The 25,974-nt window shown below is 43.0% G+C and overlaps 1 protein-coding gene across 2 annotated transcripts; it reads right to left on the bottom strand.

Moving 5' to 3' along the window:
- Positions 1-1,800: 1,800 nt before the first annotated feature.
- Positions 1,801-14,356, bottom strand: slc16a5a (solute carrier family 16 member 5a). 2 transcript variants are annotated; one of them, XM_014159075.2, is made up of 6 exons: positions 14,114-14,356; positions 12,469-12,712; positions 12,241-12,336; positions 4,533-4,676; positions 3,488-4,318; positions 1,801-2,410 (listed from the first exon to the last, which is right to left on the bottom strand). In XM_014159075.2, exons 2-6 carry the CDS (start codon positions 12,599-12,601, stop codon positions 2,148-2,150), a joined length of 1,467 nt encoding a protein of 488 aa, XP_014014550.2. In that variant the 5' UTR covers positions 12,602-12,712; positions 14,114-14,356; the 3' UTR covers positions 1,801-2,147. The 2 variants fall into 2 exon arrangements, with proteins under 2 accessions (XP_014014550.2, XP_014014549.2); XM_014159074.2 differs by having other exon boundaries at positions 12,241-12,712.
- Between the last annotated feature and the right edge of the window lie 11,618 nt (positions 14,357-25,974).

Raw genomic sequence — 25,974 nt, forward strand, 5'->3', positions numbered from 1 at the left:
ACCAGATGTGATGGCGTATCGCTGCAGAATGCTGTGGTAACCATGCTGGTTAAGTGTGCCTTGAATTCTAAAATCACTGACAGTATCATCAGCAAAGCACCCCCATACCATCACACCTTCTCCTCCGTGCTTCACGGTGGGAACCACACATGCAGAGATCATCCGTTCCCCTACTCTGCATCTCACAAAGACACAGCGGTTGGAACCAAAAATCGTAAATTCGGACTCATCAGACCAAAGGACAGATTTCCACTGGTCTAATGCCCATTGCTTGGGTTTTTTGGCCCAAGCAAGTCTCTTCTTATTGTTCTTTAGTAGTGGTTTCTTTGCAGCAATTCGACTATGTAGGCCTGATTCACGTAGTCTCCTCTGAACAGTTGATGTTGAGATGTGTCTGTTAATAGGCCGTCATTGTAAATAACAATTTGTTCGTAACTGACTTGCCTACTGTAGTTAAATAAAGGTTAAATAAAAAATGTAAAATTAAACTCAGTGAAGCATTTACTTCAGTGAAGCATTTACTTGGGCTGCAATTTCTGAGACTGGTAACTCTAATGAATGTATCCTCTGCAGCAGAGGTAATTGTGGGTCTTTCCTGTGACGGTTCTCATGAGAGCCAGTTTCATCATAGTGCTTGATGGTTTTTGTGACTACACTTGAAGAAACTTTCAAAGTTCTTGAAATGTTTCGTATTGACTAACCTTCATGTCTTAAAGTAATGATGGACTGTCATTTGTTTTTGCTTATTTGAGCTGTTCTTGTCATAACATGGACTTTGTCTTTTACCAAATAGGGCTATGTTCTGTATACCACCCCTACCTTGTCACAACACAACTGATTGGCTCAAATGCATTAAGAAGGAAAGACATTCCACAAATGACCTTTTAACATGGCACACCTGTTAATTGAAAAGCATTTCAGGTGACTACCTCATGAAGCTGGTTGAGAGAATGCCAAGCTGTCATTATTCTCAAATCTCAAATATATTTTGATTTGTTTAACACTTTTCTCTTTACTTGAATTAATCATTTTTAAACTTTAACTAGGCAGTTAATTACAAAATCTTATTTACAATGACAGCCTACCTGGGAACAGTGGGTTAACTGCCTTGTTCAAGGGCAGAACAACAGATTTTTACCTTGTCAGCTCAGGGATTCGATCCAGCAACCTTTCAGTTACTGGCCCAATGCTCTAAACGCTACCTGCCATCCCCCAACAAATGGCACATGTGTTATTTCATAGTTTTGATTTCTTCACTATTATTCTGCAATGTATAAAATGGTTCAAATAAAGAAAAACCCTGGAATGAGTAGGTGTGGCCAAACTTTTGACTGGTACTGTATGTGACTATGTTCCTTAGAGTAATCTTTTGTTGATGATACCTGAAAAACGAGTAGGTTGAGAAGTAACAAATCTCCAACACCTACAGTACTTGCTTCAGTCTATGAATAACACCCATGTCCTAGTAACTCCTGCACTTTTACACAAGACATTCTCAGTCATACCACTAAGCTACTGATCGTTCTGTAACTCTGTTACACAATGAACATATCAACAAAACATGAACAGTATCATAAAGAAATGTTTAGGCTCCAAAGAATCCAAGACTTCTTGGGATAAAAAACTTGACGTTGATATGATCAGTCAATGATATCCATCTTAATAAACTGGCAGGCCTACAGTACTCATCATTCAGGTACATCTGTTTTTTTGCACAATCTTGATTGTTGAAGGGTGGCGAAGGATTCCTAAGGTATGTCTTCTTGAACAACATGACACTGATGAATGTTTAACAGGGTGTGAGCGGGAAAGGCACAGGTTTATGGAATGTGTGAAAAAGTACTGTATTCAATCACCAATAACAGTATTAGTCTGCATAAACAGTGCAGACTGTAATAGCAATGAATAATCCACTCCTAGCATGAACCCATTGGATGAAATACTCAACCCAGTTGCACTCACCAATACTCTAACAGTCAAGAGTGGGTATACTATGATTGGAGTGTCAGATCCTAACAGATTGGGATATCATATCAATTATCATACACTTGTACTGTGTATGATCAGCAGCACAGTGTATACAATCACAAAATCATAGGAAATATACATCTGTGAGTTTGGGGTATGTGTTTGGACTATGACGCTGTTCACAGGCAGCTGACATCCTCAGAGTCTGAGGCCTTGTCTTTGTCCCCATTGGTGGGCACACTGCTGTACTGGCACTGGGGGACCACATTGTTAACACTGGCAGGCTTTGGTGGGGAGACCTGCGGTGGCACCTGCTGCCCCTTTAGCACCTTTCTGTCCAGCCAGTAGAAAGACACCATGAGGAATACAGCTGATGAGGCAACAGTCGCACTGCAGGCGAAGAAGACGTAAAAATACTCCCCAGTTCTGTCCACCAGGATTCCTGTAACAACAACAATAACAGGAGCCAATCAGAATTAGTAAAGGCCCAAGCAGTGCATGACAGACAGTTCATGATGACATAAGGGGATAACTACAACAATAACAGAGTATTACCACAGAACTTCCTAAACCCAGAGGCGCAACATCGCATTACTTCCGGAAACGCTTGCAAAGCAGACCAGGCCGGGGTTTGAGAACTCAATGAGAGAAGCGAAACATTCTTCCTTAGTTGTTAATTTTCTTAAAATGTAAAAGGCACAACCTAGACTTGAGCCTATGTCTTAAGCAGCTGAACATGTTATTACTCCAACCTGGTGGAAGTGACACGTTTCCATTTTCGTCATAAACAACTATATCGAAGGTGTGCCTTTGATTTTGACGGCCTGCACACGCACAGTTCGGCACAAGATGACCGTTAGACCCAATGACGTGTTTCTGCGAATCAGCTTAGCTAGCCAACGTCTCCATGACATCACCTGCAAGTGTGATCTGGGATTTCTATTGGAAAAGCAGTTTCACACTATGCCGTCTTTGATTCTACCATTGCACAGTGAAACTCAACCAACTACATAAGCAGTCAGACAGAAGTAGGTTACATACCTGACATTTGAGCTGGAATGCCCCCCCCCCCCCCCCAGGAAAGAGGGAGCTGAACATTCCATTCTTATTCAAGATTGTCTTCAAGACCCCCCGCAACATGCACAAACAGGCACGAGCACACAGGCACACACATATGCATGTACACACACACACACACACACACACACACACACACACACACACACACACACACACACACACACACAGACACGCAAACACACACAGCCTGGTTTCCCTTGGACACATGATTGGTTGGATGTCCGTGGAATCCAAGCAACAGGATATGCTCCTTGCCTCTGACCACAGCCTGTGTTATGCCTAGCACTCCTTCAAGTTACACTACAACACTTACTTGATGAATGTGTTCATCATTGAATAGGACATCTCCTCGCCTGGTTTTCATGGAGGGGAGGCACACACGCATACACACACACACACACACACATACACACACTCCATGCCTCAGGGAGTTCGGTACCTGCGAGCGGGGGCCCCATCAGTAGTGTGACACTCTCCATGATGGCGAGCAGGCCCAGGGCAGCGGGGAAGCGACTCATATCCAACGTATCCATGAGGACGGTGAACATCAGCGAGCCCACCACGCTCATGGACAGGCCGTAGGTCACCACGTACACCAGCAGCACGGGGAAGCTGGCATCGATACAGCAGATACTATTACTCAGCCCGTTCATCAGCAGAGCAGCAGAGAACACGTAGATGTGGCGCCCCTTGAACCAGGGCAGACTGAAGACCAGGCCAATGGGCGGCCGCACCACGATGTTGACGATACCCAGGATGGAGAGGAGGAGGGCGGCCCGGCTCTGCTCCATGTCGTGGGCCGTGGCGTAGGGCACAAGGTAGATCAGCGGCACCAAGAAGCCAAGCATCATCCAAGTGATGCCCACAGCGTACACGCGGTAACGCAGATTGTTACATAAGAGGTCAAAGGCCATGTGATGGTGCAAGGCGGCCTTCAGACCGGCCCACAAGGCCCTCATCCTCCCCTTTGGCTTCTCCTCCTCTGGCTGAAGAGGCCCGTGGTTCATCAGGGGCTGGCCACAATGTCTGTGGCCCCACACTGGCCTCATCACAGCTCCACACACACAGCAGTTGAGCAGGACGGCCCCCAGAACCAGAAAGCTCCCCCGCCAGCCCAGCTCAGCGTGAAGGTAGTTTCCCAGGAGGGGCAGGGTGCACAGGCCCAGGGCAGTGCCCGTGGACGACATTGCGTTGGCGAAAGCCCGCCGCCGCACAAAATAGTGCCCGAGAATAGTTACTGCGGGCTGGAAGCTGAAGCAGAATCCAAGTCCTGTCAAAGGAGAAGACAATGAATAAGGCACATGGCTGAATGCATGGGAGAAGGTAGAGGTTTCCCCTAACCACTAATACAGTGTGATTTTTTCACCTTCCCTAAAAATAAAGATTGTCAAAATTGGGATGTAGGGTTATCTGATTCTAGATCTGTTGTTAGGGGTTAAAAGCTTTGTGGAATGATTCCGATTTCTTTTTAGGAGGTTAGTGACCTGTAATAACCCCAGCTGTGACGTAGAGCTCAGTGATGGTGTGGGTAAATGAGCTGGCCGCCATTCCAAGACCACTCAGGACCCCACCCACCATCACCGTCGTCCGGCAACCAAACCTCTCCACCATTACACTGCAGAATGGACCTAAAGGAGGAGACATGCTATTGGTTAAACACACAAAGACATCAAAGAAAGTACAGTAAAACTTAGAGCCTTAGGTACAAGGGAATTTCCCTAATCCAACAATCATAGCATAACTGCCCTCTATGGCTATCTTTATCTTAAACAAAGTGGTGGTTTGTGCAGGGCCTTTTGCACCAGATGGGACCCCAAGCACAAACCTAAAGAGATACAAAGACTTATAGTAAACTGAACAATGTTTGGGTTGTGTTTCATTGCTAGGATCATATAACTGCTGTTGAGTGAAAACAGAAGGTCAATGCTCTGCGAGATCCCGCCCCACACCCACACACTTTTTATTTTAGCCTCTCCCAATGTTATGTTTACTAGAAGGAAATCTGTGGAAGCAATCATTGCAGTGGGTGCACCAGACTCAACATTAAAGACAACCATGTCTCATTGGCTCCTTGTCTATATTCAGTTTTTCATTGCATTGGAGTCAATCAAGCTTTGGCACAAACATGGAGTTCCAGGTAAGATGCCAGTAAGCAGTGGTACATGGAAAAGTGGGTATACTCTAATATGTTCCAACATTTCCCAAATGGCCCAACCGGTGAAGGAAAGGCACCCCTGTGAGAAAAATGCTATGAGAAACAGTGATATACATGCTGAATGACCTAAAATTATAAATCCCATATTGGTCTTTCACAGTCAGGCCAACCTGTACTGTGGAAGTAGGCTAATAGTAGGCTTACTATTGAAACATAAATGAGATAAATGAGACTGTCAACTGAGTCAGACATATTTTGTGTGAGGTTTTTGCTCTCAGTCACACTTTTTTAAATTAGAAGTTAAGTCCACAACAATGCTTAAACCACATCAGGAGACCACTTGAGGTCTGGGGACAATGTAATAAAATATGATTTGAGTGTAGTTACCTTTCAATTCAACTGTGCCGGCACATAGCACTGTTGTTTGGTTAGTGTGTGTCTTGAGCACACATGGAGTTTGGAAAACAAATGGCCACTGGATTGATGCAAATAATCATGATATCATTCTACCAGGTAGGCATACACTCTTAAAAGAAAAGGTTCTGGATAGAACCAAAAAGGGTTCTATGCTTGCTTAATATATGGCACTCCTTAAGGTTCTACATACAGTAGAACAGAAATTGGTTCCATATAGAACCCTACAAAAGGTTTCTATATAGAAATTTTAGGAGTGCCATATACAGTGCCTTCAGAAAGTATTCAGACCCCTTGACTTTTTCCACAGTTACATTACGGCTTATTCTAAAATTGATTAAATAAAAATCCTCAGCAAACTACACACAATACCTCACGACAAAGCAAAAAATATTTTTTAGAATGTTTACAAATAAACAGAAACACCTTATTTACATAAGTATTCAGATCCTTTGCTATGAGACTCGAAATTGAGCTCAGGTGCATCCTCTTTCCATTGATCATCCTTGAGATGTTTCTACAACCACAAGTCCACCTGTAGTAACTTCAATTGAATGGACATGATTTGGAAAGGCACACAGCTGTCTGTATAAGGTCCCACAGTTGACAATGCGTGTCAGAGCAAAAACCAAGTCATGAGGTCAAAGGAATTGTCCATAGAGCTCCGAGACAGGATTGTGTCGAGGCACAGATCTGGGGAAGGGTACCAAAACATTTCCGCAGTATTGAAGGTTCCCAAGAACACAGTGGCCTCCATCATTCTTAAATGGAAGAAGTTTGAAACCACCCAGACTCTTCCTTGAGCTGGCTGCCCGGCCAAACTGAGCAATTGAGGGAGAAGGGCCTTGGTCAGGGAGGTGACCAAGAACCCGATGGTCACTCTGACAGAGCTCTAGAGTTCCTCTGTGGAGATGGGAGAACCTTCCCGAAGGACAACCATCTCTGCAGCACTCCACAAATCAGGCCTTTATGGTAGAGTGGCCAGACTGATGCCAATCCTCAGTAAAGGGCACATGACAACCCGCTTGGAGTTTGCCAAAAGGCACCTAAAGACTCTAAGACCATGAGAAACAAGGTTGTCTGGTCTGATGAAACCAAGATTGAACTCTTTGGCCTGAATGCAAAGCATCATGCCTGGAGGAAACCTGGCACCATCCCTACGGTGAAGCATGGTGGTGGCAGCATCATGCTGTGGGGATGTTTTTCAGCGGCTGGGACTTGGAGACTAGTCAGGATCGAGGGACAGATGAACGGAGAAAAGTACAGAGAGAGATCCTTGATGAAAACCTGCTCCAGAGCTCTCAGGACCTCAGACTGGGAAGGTTCACCTTCCAACAGGACAATGACCCTTAGCACCCAGCCAAGACAACACAGGAGTGGCTTCATAACAAGTCTCTGTATGTTCTTGATTGGAAAAGCCAGATCTCGGACTTAAACCTGATCGAACATCTTTGGAGACCTGAAAATAGCTGTGCAGCAACGCTCCCCATCCAACCTGACAGAGCTTGAGAGGATCTGCAGAGAAGAATGGGAGAAACTCCCCAAATACAGGTGTGCCAAGCTTGTAGCGTCATACCCAAGAAGACTCGAGGCTGTAATTGCTGCCAAAGGCGCTTCAACAAAGTACTGAGTAAAGGGTCTGAAGACTTAGGTAAATTTAATATTTCAGTGTTTTATTTTGTATAGAATCTGCAAAAAAAAACAACAACATGTTTTTGCTTTGTCATTATGGGGTTTTTAATTTAAGTAAACAAGTCATTTAAGAACGAATTCTTATTTACAATGACGGCCTAGGAATAGTGAGTTAACTGCCTGGTTCAGGGGCAGAACGACAGATTTTTACCTTGTCAGCTCAGGGATTCGATCTAGCAACCTTTCGGTGACTGGCCCAACGCTCTAATCACTAGGCTACCTGCCGCCCCGTGTGTAGATTGATGAGCTAGTTAACATTTAATTGAGTATGTTTTAGGGAAAGCCTTTCCATCTACCAGAAGACAGTTATACTTTCCCTGTTCCTTAATTGTTTGAAACCTGGACATTTTACTTCATATTATAAAAGGCATGTGTTACCTTGTTTTAAAGTAGCCTATAGCCAAAATCCCACAAATCAAAATCAAATCAAATGTATTTGTCACATACACATGGTTAGCCGGTGTTAATGCAAGTGTAGCGAAATGCTTGTGCATCTAGTTCCGACCATGCAGTAATATCTAACAAGTAATATAACCTAACAATTTCACAACAACTACCTTATACACACAAGTGTAAAGGAATGAATACGAATATGTACATAAAAATATATAAATGAGTAATGGCCGAACGGCATAGGCAAGATGCAGTAGATGGTATAGCGTACAGTATATACATATGAGATGAGTAATGTAGGGTAAGTAAACATTATATAAAGTGGCTAGTGATAAATTGATTACATCAATTTTTCCATTATTAAGGTTGAGTCAGTATGTTGGCAGCAGCCACTCAATGTTAGTGATGGCTGTTTAACAGTCTGATGGCCTTGAGATAGAAGCTGTTTTTAAGTCTCTCAGTCCCCGCTTTGATGCACCTGTACTGACCTCGCCTTCTGGATGATAGCACGGTGAACAGGCAGTGGCTCGGGTGGTTGTTGTCCTGGATGATCTTTTGGCCTTCCTGTGACATCAGGTGGTGTAGGTGTCCTGGAGGGCAGGTAGTTTGCACCCGGTGATCTGTTGTGCAGACCTCACCACCCTCTGGAGAGCCTTGCAGTTATGGGCGGAGCAGCTGCCGTACCAGGTGGTGATACAGCCCGACAGGATGCTCTCGATTGTGCATCTGTAAAAGTTTGTGAGTGTTTTTGGTGACAAGCTGAATTTCTTCAGCCTCCTGAGGTTGAAGAGGCGCTGCTGCGCCTTCTTCACCACGCTGTCTGTGTGGGTGGACCATGTCAGTTTGTCCGTTATGTGTACGCCGAGGAACTTAAAACTCTCCACCCTCTTCACTACTGTCCCGTCAATGTAGATAGGGGGCTGCTCCCTCTGCTGTTTCCTGAAGTCCACGATCATCTCCTTCATTTTGTTGACGTTGAGTGTGAGGTTATTTTCCTGACACCACACACCGAGGGCCCTCAACTCCTCCCTGTAGGCCGTCTCGTCGTTGGTAATCAAGCCTACCACTGTAGTGTTGTCTGCAAACTTGATGATTGAGTTGGAGGCGTGCATGGCCACGCAGTCGTGGGTGAACAGGGAGTACAGGAGAGGGCTAAGAACGCACCCTTGTGGGGACCCAGTGTTGAGGATCAGCGGGGTGGAGATGTTACCTACCCTCACCACCTGGGGGCGGCCCGTCAGGAAGTCTAGGACCCAGTTGCACAGGGCGGGGTCGAGAACCAGGTACTATGGTGTTAAATGCTGAGCTCTAATCAATGAACAGCATTCTTACATAGGTATTCCTCTTGTCCAGATGGGTTAGGGCAGTGTGCAGTGTGATGGTGATTGCGTCGTCTGTGGACCTATTGGGTCGGTAAGCAAATTGGAGTTTGGAGTGGGTCTAGGGTGTCAGGTAGGGTGGAGGTGATATGGTCCTTGACTAGTCTCTCAAAGCACTTCATGATGACGGAAGTGAGTGCTACAGGGCGGTAGTCATTTAGCTCAGTTACCTTAGCTTTCTTGGGAACAGGAACAATGGTGGCCCTCTTGAAGCATGTGGGGAGAGCAGACTGGGATAAGGATTGATTGAATATGTCTGTAAACACACCAGCCAGCTGGTCTGCGCATGCTCTGAGGACGCGTCCGGGAATGCCGTCTGGGCCTTCAGCCTTGCGAGGGTTAACACGTTTAAATGTTTTACTCACGTTGGCCGCAGTGAAGGAGAGCCCGGAGGTTTTGCTAGCGGGCCGTGTCAGTGGCACTGTATTGTCCTCAAAGCGAGCAAAACATTTGTTTAGTCTGTCTGGGAGCAAGGCGTCGTGATCCGCGACGGGGCTGGTTATTCTTTTTTAGTCGGTGATTGACTGTAGACCCTGCCACATACCTCTCGTGTCTGAGCCATTAAATTGCGACTCCACTTTGTCTCTGTACTGACGCTTAGCTTGTTTGATTGCCTTGCGGAGTGAATAGCTACACTTTGTATTCGGTCATGTTTCCGGTCACCTTGCCCTGATTAACAGCAGTGGTTCACGAGTTCAGTTTTGCACGAATGCTGCCATCAATCCACGGTTTCTGGTTTGGGAATGTTTTAATAGATGCTGTGGGTACGACATCGCTGATGCACTTGTTAATAAACTCGCACACCGAATCAGCGTATTCGTCAATGTTGTTGTTCGCCGCCGCAATGCGGAACATATCCCAGTCCACGTGATCGAAGCAATCTTGAAGCGTGGAATCCGATTGGTCGGACCAGCGTTGAACAGACCTGAGGGCGGGAGCTTCCTGTTTTAGTTTCTGTCTATAGGCTGGGAGCAACAAAATGGAGTCGTGGTCAGCTTCTCCGAAGGGAGGGCGGGGGAGGGCCTTATATGTGTCGTGCCGTCGATGTGTCTGCTTGGGGTGGAATATACACGACAGTGATTATGATCGAAGACAATTCTCTTGGTAGATAATGCGGTCGACATTTGATTGTGAGGAATTCTAAGTCAGGTGAACAAAAGGACTTGAGTTCCTGTATGTTGTTATGATCACACCATGTCTCGTTAATCATAAGGCATATACCCCCGCCCTTCTTCTTACCAGTGAGATGCTTGTTCTGTCGGCGCGATGCGTGAAGAAACCAGGTGGCTGTACCGACTCAGATAGCGTGTCTTGAGTGAGCCACATTTCCGTGAAACAAAGAATGTTACAGTCTCGGATGTCTCTCTGGAATGCTACCCTTGCTTGGAGATCATCTACTTTGTTGTCAAGAGACTGGACATTGGCGAGTAGTATGCTCGGGAGCGGTGCGTGATGTGCCCGTCTACGGAGCCTGACCAGAAGACCGCTCCGTCTGCCCCTTCTTCTACGGCGTCGTTGTTTTGGATCCGATCCATTGTCCTGGGTGGTAGGCCAAACTGAGGATCCGCTTCGGGAAAGTCGTATTCCTGGTCGTAATGTTAGTGAGTTGACGTTGCTCTTATATCCCATAGTTCCTCCCGACTGTATGTAGTAAAACCTAAGATTACCTGGGGTAACAATGTAAGAAATAACACATAAAAAAACAAAATACTGCATAGTTTCCTAGGAACGCGAAGCGAGGCGGCCATCTCTGTCGGCGCCGGATGTAATAGAAACGTGGAGGCACGTGGAGGCAATTATTTTATAAAGACTTCCTCATATGCGCTCTCCTGTGCTATTGGTTTTCAACTCAACTTTCTTTCATTGTCTAGCAGCCAAAGCCATCATCCTAGTCATATTAGCAACCCATGGTAGTTGTTGCATCTTTAGATCTCACCTCTTTCAAAATGTCTACGATATATTTTAATCTCTGTCCATGAAACCGCTTGCATGTGAGGTGATTATTTTAGAACTGTGTTTTCCTGCAAATTTCATTTTGATACATTTGGGCGTAGGCCTACTGCCATGTGTACATTGCTGCGCTTAAAATGTGAAAAATTGTTTATCAACATTTTAAGATATATTTTAGAATATTTATATATATATTTTGATACACCATATACCTCAAAACTATTTTGATACGCATCGTGGGGATTAAGAAGTGAGTATAACGCAATGCCCACCAAAAAAGTGGGTATACAGAAAAAGTACAAAATTGTCATACTGGAGTAAAAAGTAAAAAGACACCTTAATAGAAAATGACTCAAGTAAAAGTGAAAGTCACCCAGTAAAATACTATTTGAGTAAAAGTCTTAAAGCATCTGGTTTTAAATGTACTTAGGTACAGTGGTTGAAAATGCACTCAATATCATGCTTAGTGGAGCCAAGTGCTGCACGAATGGGAACTGAAGCACAACAAGTAGTAAAAACTGTAAGGTCGACGAAAAGTACACCTCGACACTGCAAGGTCATTGAAATAAGTAATGTACCAGCTTACTGATTCGCTCCACACATTGCTCAGTTTATCTTTTGACTCATCTTAATTCAGTTCTGGTGATTTCTTTGTTGTTGTTGCGTTAAGACAGTGGACATACACGCACACGACTTTCCCAGATGTTTAGGGCTTGAAACCCAAACAGAAATAGACCCCCTGTGAGTGGCTGACCAAAGGAAGGCAGCTCATGTGGCGCTACACAGCGTTAGTGTGTGTGTAAGCATGAGAGACCATCCCCTGAAATCTCACTTATCAAATAAACAAACAGGGGATGTGTTGACTCTCATAATGTACGCCTTTTCCATGGGTTTGGTGTCTGTCTGCGTGTCTGATCTGACCAGTCATTATTAGACTGCAAACCTCGGCACTGTAAATCAAATGTGTACACAGTGAATGATCATGACAGGCTGAGTGGGTTAGACAATCTGCTTTAAGAGTTTTAAAAAGTAAGGAAGTCTTGTACTGTAATAAACTGTCAGTGATTACTGAACTTACTTTGAGCACATTTCCCTGCAAGCATATATGAATGTGTCACTGCAAAAAGAACCCTGAAAAAACCCTACTTAAAATCAGAAGGTGAATCTACGGAAATCTATGGAAACTAGGATGTGACTCTACTACCATACCTCCAGCATGAAGCACTGATACCATTATTGAAGGCACCCAGGAAGTCTCTTGGTTGCTGGCCTGGAACTCTGTCTGTAGGTCCGTGTAGAAAATACCTATGCAGGAGGGGAAGCCCAGAGTCAGGGCTAGCACCAGGATGGTGGACACCAACACCACCCAGCCCCAACCCCCATCAGGTGCAGTTACGGGCCCATCCATGGCCACAGGGACTATGGGTTCAGACTTGCCATTCTCCACCTCTTCAGATTCCATGATCTCTCCATTCTTCTGCCCCATGTTGTGTGTCTGCTCAGGTGCCTTGCTCTCCATCTGGGGGCTGTCACAGTCCCCTGCCACCTTGCTGCCTTTCCTCAGGTTCATCCTCTGCTCAGATGCTGAGGAAATGCCCTAGTAGTACAGTAGCTTGCCATGGTGAATGACACCCACTAATATATTCCATCTCACAGTGTATCTCCTCAGCAATGAACATGCCTGTTAATAGGTGGGAAAAAACATGAGCAACCAGATTTGTCCTCTGGCTACGTTGTGTAAAGTCTTGTTTGTATCAAAGCATTAGACACACAATTTGCATAGCTTGTGGCAAAAACTATCCAGCTGTCACTTCATAAATAGGAAAACACTAACTTTTCCAAGGTCTAGTGTAATTCTGTATGCATGAAAGTAAGGGCTGATTTCCACTATTGGTGTCTGTTAATGAAGGGAATAGGATATAGATATATGGCACTGGCACATATCTGCATGTGCTTGAGGAAGTCAAAAATTTCAAATGAATGACCTTTTACAGTTTAGATTTCTGGCTGTAATCTTTGTTAGTTTAGTGGTATTCCTTACAAAAAAAAGATTGCAGTTTTGAAACTGCAGTAAAAATGCATTAACTGCAGTCAACTGTGGTATTTTGGATGCAGTGACTGCTGGTATACTGCACTCTGACCGCTGGTATACTGCACTCTGACCGCTGGTATACTGCACTCTGACCGCTGGTATACTGCACTCTGACCGCTGGTATACTGCACTCTGACCGCTGGTATACTGCACTCTGACCGCTGGTATACTGCACTCTGACCGCTGGTATACTGCACTCTGACCGCTGGTATACTGCACTCTGACTGCTGGTATACTGCACTCTGACTGCTATCTTTTTTCGTGAGGTACACATTCGAATTATGAGTGCAACTGTGCGTAATTAGGCTTTAAGATGTCCAAACATAGCCTCTAATTCGCATTTAGGGGCACATTAATGACATAATGAGATGCACGTAATTTGCTGTCTTTATCCCATTTTAACGCCTCAATGTGTGAGCCACTCTTCAGACGGCAGTACAGTGTATGCAATTTGGGCACGAGCGGCAAAATCCAATTCAATGTTCAGTAACGTGGTTATTGTCATAAGTTGTAGTCGCTTTGTCACTCTAGTAGCCTACCCACGTAGAATGTCAATTTATTTGATATTAGGAATCATAACTGTTGGAGTTATCCGGGCCAAGAAAGACAGACGTCGATCCATCCAAACCATTACCAACTAGACCTTGATGTGTCCGAACTCCAAATGACTAGAGCGGCTACTTTGAATATATGTACAGCAACAGCACAACGCTCGAGATAACTCGTCGACAATAATAGGCTACGATAGTGAGAAAACAGTTTGCCTGCCCTATAGTTTACTCTCTTATTATTGTTGAAGATCATCGTCATGGCTCAAATACTTGACGTCAAAATTACATAGGTTTAATTTAATTTAAGTCCAGTCTCAAAATAAAAACACTGACATAACAGGCAAGATCACTTGTTTTCAGAAGACTATCACATTGCTCACCAAATTGAGGTCGGCTAGAAAACCTTGTTTACACTAACACGTTAGCGCAATTTTCTTACCTTTTGCGGTTACTCATTATATCTGACGACCATCTACCACATACATCATAAACAAGCCAGCTGCTGTAAGTCCTAGCCCCTGCCACGGAGCAACAATAACGTCTAATGGGTGGGAGGAGACAGGACGTACGAGCGTTGATGGCTGTTTATCACAAATTACATTACGGACACACATTTTTGGCCATTAGTAGGCTACTGTTAATCCAGACCAATCTGTCGTGTAGCCTAATGTGGTCAAATAAATTGGAATGTGAGGCGCTTCCTTATATTTTCACAGGAGGTTGGTGGCACCATAATTGGGGAGGACAGGCTCTTGGTAATGGCAGGAGCAGAATATGTGTAATGGTATCTATGTGTTTTATGCCATTCCTTTCGTTCCAGGCATTATTATATGCCGTCCTCCTCTCAAATCCGTGACACTTAAATTAGTGTGATATGTTATGGTTACGTAAGAAAGATGGTTACGTGAAAGGGAATTTCACCCAGGCACTGCAATTTCTGGCCTATAGTAATTACTATATTAACAACTTTACGTTTTTATCGTAAACATCACAATTATCCAAACGACAAGCTAGAACTAGCACATTTTCATTTCACTGGTAGAATTGGGAAGTTTTGACTCCCTGTGTAATCGTCTGCTCATAGTGAACCACAAAGTCTGGCATTGATAACAAAACAGAAGATTCTCAATTAGAGGTAACCTAACGTTAGGTAGCTTGTTAGCCTAGATGGGTATGTTAGCTAGCTAGAGATGGTCGCCTCGTTTCGAGTCCTTAGCAAACTATGCAGTATTTTTTTATGTATTATTTCTTACATTTTTACCCCAGGAAATGTTAAGTCTTATTACATACAGCCGGGAAGAACTATTGGATATAAGAGCGACGTCAACTTACCAACATTACGACCAGGAATACGACATTCCCGAAGCAGATCTTCTGTTTGGACCACCACCCAGGACAATGGACCTAATCCCAGAAGCTGACCCAAAACAAAGGCGCCGCAGAAGGGGCAGACAGAGTGGCCTCCTGGTCAGGCTCCGTAGACGTGCACATCGCCCACCACTCCCGAGTATACTACTCGCCAATGTACAGTCTCTTGACAACAAGGTGAAATTCGAGCAAGGGTTGCCTTCCAGAGAGACATCAGAGATTGTAACATCCTCTGTTTCAAGGAAACATGGCTCTCTCGGGATATGTTGTCGGAATCGGTTCAGCCACTGGGCTTCTCCATGCATCGTGCCAACAAAGATAAACTCCTCTCTGGGAAGAGGAAGGGCGGGGGTGTATGCTTCATGATTAATGACTCATGGTGTAATCATAACAACATACAGGAACTCAAGTCCTTCTGCTCACCCAACCTAGAATTCCTTACAATCAAATGCTGGCCATATTATCTCCCAAGAGAATTCTCGTCAGTTATCACAGCGGTGTAAATTCCCCCTCAAGCAGACACCAAGACGGCCCTCAAGGGAATTCACTGGACTCTATGTAAACTGGAAACCATATATCCTGAAGCTGCATTTATTGTAACTAGGGATTTTAACAAAGCAAATTTGAGAACAAGGCTACCTAAATTCTATCAGCACCTAAATTCTATCAGCACTATGCGCAGGTGTAATACACTCGATCACTGCTACTCTAACTTCCCGGGATGCATACAAAGCCCCCCCCCCACCCTCCCTTCGACAAATCCGACCACGACGCCATCTTGCTCCTACCGTCTCATAGGCAGAAACTCAAACAGGATGTACAAGTGACTAGAACCATTCAACCCTGGTCTGGACTGCTGATCTGACCAATCGGAATACACGCTTCAAGATTGTTTTGATCACGCAGACTGGGATATGTTCCAGTCAGCCTCAGATAACAACATCGATCTATTTATAAAGAGGTGCATTGGAGATGTATCTACTGTGACTATTAAAACCTACCCTAACCTGAAAACGTGGATGGATGTCAGCATTTGTGCAAAACTGAAAGCGCGAACCACCACCGCATTTCACCATGGAAAGAGGTCTGGGAATATGGCTGAATATAAACAGTGTAGTTATTCCCTCCGCAAGGCAATCAAACAAGTTAAATGCTGGTACAGGGACAAAGTGGAGTCGCAATTCAACGGCTCAGACACGAGACGTATGTGGCAGGGTGTACAGAAAATCATGGACTACAAAAAAAAAACAATGACGTCACACTTCCAGACAAACTAAACACCTTCTTTGCATGCGTTGAGGATAATACAGTACCACTCGTTTTTCAACCACTCCACAAATGTCTTGTTAACAAACTATCGTTTTGGCAAGTCGGTTAGGACATCTACTTTGTGCATGACACAAGTAATCGTTCCAACAATTGTTTACAGACAGATTATTTCATTTATAATTCACTGTATCACAATTCCAGTGGGTCAGAAGTTTACATACACTAATTTGACTGTGCCTTTAAACAGCTTGGAAAATTCCAGAAAATGATGCCATGGCTTTAGAGGCTTCTGATAGGCTAATTGACATAATTTGAGTCAATTGGAGGTGTACCTGTGGATGTATTTCAGGGCTTCCATTCAAACTCAGTGCCTCTTTGCTTGACATTATGGGTAAATCCAAAGAAATGGGGACAGAGATCATACTTTTTGGAGAAATGTCCTCTGGTCTGATGAAACAAAATTAGAACTGTTTGGCCATAATGACCATCGTTATGTTTGGAGGAAAAAGGGGGAGGCTTGCAAGCCGAAGAACACCATCCCAACCGTGAAGCACGGGGGTGGCAGCATGATGTTGTGGGGGTGCTTTGCTGCAGGAGGGACTGGTGCACTTCACAAAATAGATGGAATCATGAGGATGGAAAATTAAAGCACGACAAGAAACAATATAATGACTTTGTTATCTTGACCTCAGAACGTTCTCTGAATAAAGCTACATAAACCTTTTTGCAGAAAGCCGAGTCCTTGCCTAATTAATTTAACCCATTGTCTTACAAACCTTGGGAATTCGTCAAGGCTTATTGATTGTAGATTATTATCATCTAGATATAAAATTATTTTAACAACTGTGTAAGAACTGCCTTCCTTATACTTTTCACACCTTCTTTAGGCAACCAGCCCATTCACTTTTTTGACTCTACTTTCCTCTCAAAAGCATCTCTCAATGTCCCCTCATTGTCTCTAAACAATACGCTAGCAGGTCCCTTTCGGTTGATAACTTTACCAACAAAGGTGTGTTGCACTACATCCCTTCCACAAAAGTTTAAAATGTTAAGACCACACCCATGTCTTTCCAGGAGATGCAAGAGAACCAAACAGTTGGTGGTTAAGAAGCCCTACACCACTTTTGGCAGAGTCTTCTCCAGATGGCCATTCACGGCAGACAGGAAAAGCCCATCGCCAGAAGCACAAAGAGTCTCAGCTTCCCCAGCCCACAATTGCCAGTGTACCAGGACTATGGCTAAGTTTACACAGGCAGGCTAATTCTGATATAATTTTCACTAATTGGTCTAGATCAGTTCTGAAAAAGATCTGATGTGATTAAGACCAAATAGTGGAACAAATATCAGAATTGGGCTGCCTGTGTAAACGGTGCCCGTGTTAGCTCAGCTTAAGACCATGTAGAACTGGGGTCTCAACCCTGTTCCTGCAGAGCTACCCTCCTGTAGGTTTTCTCCAACCCCAGTTGTAACTAACCTGGTTTAGTTTACCAACCAGCTAATTATTAGAATCAGGTGTGCTAGATTTGGGTTGGAGTGTAGTTGTATTTATTAGGGATCCCCATTAGCTGTTGCCAAGGCAGCAGCTACTCTTCCTGGGGTCCAAACATATTAAAGCACGTACGTTACATATAAAACAGTACATCATATAACATTTACACCACTACATATCTACAATACAAAATGTTTAATACCACCATACAACAATATCACAATGTATGCATATGCATGTGTCTGTACCTTTGTGTGTGTCTCTTCACAGTCCCTATTGATCCATAAGGTGTATTTTTGCCAGTTTTTTTAAATCTGAGTCTACTGCTTGCACCAAGGGGATTTAACCGTTTTTACAGTCAACCACCGTTTTTACAGTCAACCAATCTTAATGGGCTCCGAGTGGCACAGCGGTCTAAGGCACTGCATCTCAGTACTGGAGGTGTAATTACAGACAACCTGGTTCAAATCCAGGCTGTATCACAACCGGCTGTGATTGGGAGTCCCAATGGGCGGTGCAAAATTGGCCCAATATCATCCGGGTTTGGCCGGTATAGGCCTTCATTGTAAATACAGTCGGGGACTCTTGGTGCTGTTCTGTGAAGGGAGTAGTACATAGACTGATGAGTTTCAGAAGAAAGTTCTTTGTTTCTGGCCATTTTTAGCCTTTAAATCGAACTCACAAATGCTGATGCTCCAGATAATCAACTAGTCTAAAGAAGGCCAGTGTTATTTCTTCTTTAATCAGGACAACAGTTTCCAGCTGTGTTAACATAATTGCAAAAGGGTTTTCTAATGATATACTTGGATTAGCTAACACATCGTGACACTGGAACACAAGAGTGATGGTTGCTGATAATGGGCCTCTGTACGCCTATGTAGATATTCCATTTTAAAAGAAATCTGCCATTTCCAGCTACAATAGTCATTTACAACATTAACAATGTCTACACTTTATTTCTGATCAATTTTATGTTATTTTAATGGACCAAAAAAATGTGCTTTTCTTAAAAAAAAAAAAAAAGGACATTTCTAAGTGACCCCAAACTTTTGAACAGTAGTGTACATTATCAAGCATTTCACACATATCCAGATACTGACTGTTAGCACTTGGTGGTCTATAGCAGCTTCCCACAAGAATGGGCTTAAGGTGAGGCAGATGAACCTGTAGCCATATTACTTCAACAGTATTTAACATGAGATTTTCTCTAAGCTTTACAGGAATGTGGTTCTGAATATAGACCGCAACACCGCCCCCGTTAGCATTTCTGTCTTTTTGGTAGATGTTATAACCATGTATTGCTACCACTGTATCATCAAATGTATTATCTAAGTGAGTTTCAGAGATAATATGAATATGAATGTTATCTGTTACAAGCAAGTTATTGACTTCATGGACCTTGTTTCTCAGGCTGCATATGTTAATGCAGGCTATTTTTAGCACACCGCCTCAAGCGCTAACAGTAACTCTGGTTCATAGGCTCATGATTACGGCATACAATAGCTGTAGGATCAACAGAGGTATTCAGGGCAATTAGGGGGACATCATTTAAGTTACTTACATTGTGTCTGCCAATGCCTCTAGGATAATGTACATTTGATGCAGCATTATGACGACTCATTGTCACAATGGTAGGGATTAACTGAGCTGGTCTTGGGTCATTGATAAATTATTGTTTTAAAGCAGCCTTGAAATGCGTGTCCAGGAGCCAAGATGATTTGGATGGACTCTGTCATTCCTGTAGAGTATCTTCTCTTTCCAGAAGGTGTCAAAGTTATCTATAAAAGTGAGTCCAGCAGAGCTACAGTAATATTTTAGCCAGATGTGTAACGCCAGTAGCCTGCTGAATCTTTCACACCCGCGGCCCAAATATGGTACAGGACCTGAAATGATTGTTTTTTGGAGTCTTTTAATGCAGAAATCTGTTCTTTAAAATCCATTTTTAGATGTTCCAAGCTAGCCCTCCTGATGTCGTTTGACCCCACATAGACTATGACGGCGCCAGCTCCTGGCATCTGCCGTAGAACAGTCGGAAGCAGCCTTGAAATGTCCTGTACTCGTGCTCCTGGGTAGCACAGGGTTTTTGCATTGGGGACCGAGATGTTTCTCACCATAGAGCTGCTGATGATGACAGCTGGTGATGTTGAATGGGCCGGTCTGTCAGGCAGCCTCACGGTCTGGTGGGAGTGCTGAGGATCTGAACCCGAGGTAGGAGCCACCGGAGAGGGAGACAGAACAGAGGACGGAGATGCAGGTATCTTTGGATCCAATCTCAAATGGGAAACCCCTAAGGAAGAGTGAGTGAAGACCTACAGGATGATAGCTCTCCAGGAACAGGGTTGGAGAGCCCTAATATTTTCTAGCAATCTTCAAAATTTGTCTGCGCTTATGGATTCACAGAATATATTTATATAAGCTGTACAGGGCTCTGTGCACCAAACAGATGCTAGACATTCAGATATCCAAAGAATGTTTATTTGTCAAAATCTAAAATACAGGAGTGTACTCTTAATGCTAACTCAAGAGAAATGGTTATTCAACAACTATGTTATATGGTAAAAGTAACAGTGTGTCTCAGGTGTAGAGAACTGTTGTTACAGATTGTTGCACCAGATAATGTGATCAAAGATGTTTGGCATCTTGTCTATTTCAAGTCTTCTGTCATTGATCGAGACAGGTGATGACAGAGACCTGTCTCGATCAAAGAGTGAGACAACTTGAAATAGACACGATGGTGGCGCACATATCGTTGGATTACTTTATGGAGCAAAACAGTATAATGTAATTTTTTAAAATTCAAATTGACCTCCTACAAGTGGACACAGACATTTTATGAGACTCCTGTTTCCCCGAATCGAGGCGAAGATGGCATCGCTAATGTTGGTCGAAAATTCTCTGTGCTACACCAAACAGTACCTATCCTGTAACTCCCAATAATATATACCAAAAATCTTTGGTTAAATCACATCATCTGGTGTAACAATCTGTAGCTAAGAGAACTGGTGGTCATGATGAAATTGCCGTTAGGCAAGTTTGATTGGTCAAACTTGTACAGTTTGAACAACAGTTGAACCGTGCCAGCATAACATCAACATTAGGGTAGACTAGTTGAACATGCATGCATGTGCTCAGGCACAGAGATTACATTTACAACAATATCTAGCCTAATAGAAAGAAATATGGCATAACCTTCAACCTTTGCACAGTGACCAGGCTGTACAAATTAGCCTAGGTAGGTAGGCAAACAGTATCTACCTACAGTCATGTCTATCAGGCATGCTTAGGCAAATATTTCTATATTAAAACCAGCTTCAGTTTAAAAGATTTACAAAGGTAAATTATTGTATTTTTGTTTCTCCTCACTGCTTGCTAGTAAACATAGTTATTTAAAAGTCAGTTAAGAACAAATTCTTATTTACAATGACGGCCTACCAAAAGGCCTCCTGCATGGACGGGGGCCTGGGATTAAAAATAAATAAAATAACACACATCACGACAAGAGACGACACAACACTACATAAAGAGAGACCTAAAGACAACAACATAGCAAGGCAGCAACACATGACAACACAACATGGTAGCAACACAACATGACAACAAGATGGTAGCAACACAATATGGTAGCAGTACAAACATTATTGGGCACAGACAACAGCACAAAGGGCAAGAAGGTAGAGACAACAATACATCATGCAAAGCAGCCACAACTGTCAGTAAGAGTGTCCATGATTGAGTCTTTGAATGAAGAGATGGAGATAGAACTGTCCAGTTTGAGTGTTTGTTCCAGTTGCTAGCTGCAGCGACCTGAAAATACGAGCGACACAGGGATGTGTGTGCTTTGGGAACCTTTAACAGAATGTGACTGGCAGAACAGGTGGTGATGTGGAGGATGAGGGCAGCAGTAGATATCTCAGATAGGGGGGAGTGAGGCCTAAGAGGGTTTTATAAATAAGCATCAACCAGTGGGTCTTGCAACGGGTATACAGAGATGACCAGTTTACAGAGGAGTATAGAGTGCAGTCATGTGTCCTATAAGGAGCATTGGTGGCAAATCTGATGACCGAATGGTAAAGAACATCTAGCCGCTCGAGAGCACGATTATCTGTCGATCTATAAATTACATCTCTGTAATCTAGCATGGGTAGGATGGTCATCTGAATCAGGGTTAGTTTGGCAGCTGGGGTGAAAGAGGAGCGATTACGATAGAGGAAACCAAATCTAGATTTAACTTTAGCCTGTAGCTTTGATATGTGCTGAGAGAAGGACAGTGTACCGTCTAGCCAAACTCCCAAGTACTTGTATGAGGTGACTACCTCAAGCTCTAAACCCTCAGAGGTAGTAATAACACCTGTCGAGAGAGGGGCATTCTTCTTACCAAACCACGTGACCTTCTAGCTGGCTGGATATGCAATATTTAAGCAATAAGGCTTGTGGTATATGGCCAATAAACCACGGCTAAGGGTTGTTCTTATGCGCTACGCAACGCAGAGTGCCTGGATACAACCCTTAGCCGTGGTATATTGGCCAAATACCACAACCCCCCCGAGGTGCCTTATTGCTATTATAAACTGGTTACCAACATAATTAGAGCAGTAAAAATAACTGTTTTGTCATACCCCTGTTATACCACGGCTGTCAGCCAATCAGCATTCAAGGCTCGAACCACCCAGTTTATAATTCTTATTTACATCTGTTTGGAGTCCTATCTTGCGTCATGCCTATAATTTTGTGAGATTGAAATGCATCCACAGTCAATCATAACCAATGTCAACCCTTGTCAATTATATTACATAGCTAGTTAGTACAATTATTTACAGTTGCTGATGTTACACATCATTGCTAGCTAACAAGTTACAAATCCGAGGCGCGGCACATAAAAAGTTAGCTGGCACCAGGCTAACTAGCTAGCCAACTCCAGTCATGTGCTAACATTTGCTGGTAAACCTAGTTGTGGCTGGTTGTAACGTTGTAGTTTTCTGTTTAATAGCTAGAAATATCTACGACTAAAAAGAGAAGAGGTTTTTCAATCGAGATACAAAATATCTCCTATTGTAAAACCGATTCTATTTTTTTGTCATAGATATGGCTACGGGTAGTTATTTAGCTAGCTAACTTAGCTAGTTAGCTAACTTAGCTAGTTGAAAAAAATGGTTTGCTAATTTCCTCCCCTGACTTTGAGAAGCGCCGATGTGACTTGCATCAAGCACACCCACCTCATTAGTGGTGGTGAGATAATTTCTCTTATGTCAGACTCATTTGCAATTGACTGTCATAGCCCCAGATTGAAAGTATCTATCTGATGGTGAGTTGAGAATACAATCGGAAATACTGTTAGAATGTTTTGCATTTGACTTCCATAGCACCAATTTAAAAAAGTTAACATTGGGAGTTAACTAACATAAAAAATATATAAAATAAACTGATATCAAAAAGATAAGATATCAAAAAGGGGTCGTGGGCCAAAAATGTTGGGGAACCCCTGCCCTAACCCCTAGCCTAGCTAATGTTAGCCATAGCTAGAATTCGTAACATATCATGCGTTTTGCAAATTCATAACATATCCACCTCATTTTCGAACGTTGCTATTGGCACAGCCAAACAACGGAAGCGATCAATTCGACTTCCACTTTAATTTATAGAGTATTAAAGTAAAGTAAACGAGTATAAGTGTAATATTGTATTTATTTATTTCAAGTTCGCTAACGTTACCTTGACCTACTAGTAGGCTAGTTCTGATAATAACGTTAGTTGTGTTGTGTCAGAGTTAAGGGCCATCCACTAAGCCAATAACTACAATGATAAGCTATAGGCTACATAACTATAAAATGTGGGTGAGCATCTACACAAGAGGAAAGTTTGTTTATCGTTCTACAGTCCAACAAACACCTGTCAATCAACTGATCAATGCATCCTACTGCACACTGCCTATTAATAAGGCGGTAACGCAAGGCCACTTGAAAAGAAAAGGAGAGCCGCACACTCCATGGCCTCAGATGCAATAATTTTATAACCAACATTTCGACAGCCAAGCTGTCTTTATCAAGATATAATGACAAACACTGCCGTTCACCAGTTTTATATAGTTTGAAAGGACACACAGGTGTCTGTAATCATGGCCGGCTGTGGCTTAATTTCATTGGTTGATTTACAGATATATATAGAGCATATAAAAAAAGCATGAGTGGATAACATATGATCAAAGATACAATTTGGCTACATAGGCCTACAAACATTATTTACAATGGATAGCAAAAACACAAGAATCACAAGAATGGCTTCAGATCGAACTCTACACTGAGACCGAAGAGAGCAAGGGTCTTTAACTTAAAGATAAATTGTCAAGGTCACCCCCTCTCCATTAGGGAGGATGACATGTTCAATGCCGAATATAGCGAAGGGACGAAAGAGTGGTTCGATTCCAAAAAGTGGGCCACAACTGGGTACGTAGAATTTTTGCACCTAATGGTGCTACAATGCTCAGAGAGTCTTACTTTTAGTTTGCGCTTCATTTTACCCACAAAATATTTACCACAAGGACAAGTTATAAGATAAATACAGTGCCGTGAAAAAGTATTTGCCCCCTTTCTGATTCTCTTTTTTTGCATATTTTTGATACTGAATGTTTTCCGATCTTCAACCAAATGGTACCCGAGTATACAAATAACACAAAAATGTATACTTATTGACATAAAAATGTATTTTAAACAGCGTTTGACATGCTTTGAAGTACGGTAATAGAATATTTTGAATTTTTTTGTCACGAAATGCGCTCGCGCGTCACCCTTCGGATACTGACCTGAACGCACGAACAAAACAGAGGTATTTGAATATAACTATGGATTATTTGGAACCAAAACAACATTTGTTGTTGAAGTAGAAGTCCTGGGAGTGCATTCTGACGAAGAACAGCAAAGGTAATCCAATATTTCTTATAGTAAATCTGAGTTTGGTGAGGGCCAAACTTGGTGGGTGTCAAATTAGCTAGCCGTGATGGCCGGGCTATGTACTCAGAATATTGCAAAATGTGCTTTCACCGAAAAGCTATTTTAAAATCTGACACCGCGATTGCATAAAGGAGTTCTGTATCTATAATTCTTAAAATAATTGTTATGTATTTTGTGAATGTTAATCGTGAGTAATTTAGTAAATTCACCGGAAGTTTGCTAGTTCTGAACATCACATGCTAATGTAAAAAGCTGTTTTTTTATATAAATATGAACTTAATTGAACAAACATGCATGTATTGTATAACATAATGTCCTAGGAGTGTCATCTTATGAAGATCATCAAAGGTTAGTGCTGCATTTAGCTGTGGTTTTGGTTTTTGTGACATATATGCTTGCTTTGAAAATGGCTGTGTGATTATTTTGGGCAGGGTACTCTCCTGATATAATCTAATGTTTTGCTTTCGCTGTAAAGCCTTTTTGAAATCGGACAATGTGGTTAGATTAACGAGAGTCTTGTCTTTAAAATGGTGTAAAATAGTCATATGTTTGAGAAATTGAAGTTATAGCATTTTTGAGGTATTTGTATTTCGCGCCACGGGATTCCACTGGCTGTTGACGCAAACGTCCCACCTTGCCCAGGGAGGTTAAACTGGGGTGGGGGGGTGGGGGGGGCAAAAATGCTATTTCAGAATGTGGGGGGTCATGTCCCCCCTGTCCCCAGTGAAAGTTGCGCCCTTGCAAAAAAGCAATTGCGCCATTACTCTCTAACTGTTTGTGCCACTTTTAATTGCAATTACTGCAACCAAATGCTTCCCGTATTTGTTGATCAGTCTCTCACATCGCTGTGGAAGAATTTTGGCCCACTCTTGCATGCAGAACTGCTGTAACTCAGTGACTTTTGTGGGTTTTCAAGCATCCAGTCCTGCCACAACATCTCAAATGGGATTAGGTCTGAAATTTGACTAGGCCATTCCAAAACTTCAAATCTATAGCTTTTTAACCATTTTCATGTAGACTTGATTGTGTGTTTTGGATCATTGTCTTGCATGACCCAGCTACGCTTCAGCTTCAGCTCACAGATGGATGGCCTTACAGGAAAAAGAGGACCGAGCACGCCCCCATTCTCATCGACGGGTCTGTAGTGGAGCAGGTTGAGAGATTCAAGTTCCTTGATGTCCACATCACCAACAAACTAACATGGTCCAAGCACACCAAGACAGTCATGAA

This window comes from Salmo salar, chromosome ssa19 (assembly GCF_905237065.1).
Source record: "Salmo salar chromosome ssa19, Ssal_v3.1, whole genome shotgun sequence".
NCBI lineage: Eukaryota > Metazoa > Chordata > Actinopteri > Salmoniformes > Salmonidae > Salmo > Salmo salar.

Excerpts from the sequence above, each read along its gene's own strand:
- slc16a5a (XM_014159074.2), bottom strand. The coding sequence starts at position 12,601 with ATGAACCTGAGGAAAGGCAGCAAGGTGGCAGGGGACTGTGACAGCCCC. Across the intron at positions 4,677-12,240 it reads ATCAGTGCTTCATGCTGGAG|GTCCATTCTGCAGTGTAATG; the intron begins GTATGGTAGTAG and ends CTCCTCCTTTAG. Across the intron at positions 4,319-4,532 it reads CACAGCTGGGGTTATTACAG|GACTTGGATTCTGCTTCAGC; the intron begins GTCACTAACCTC and ends CTCCTTTGACAG.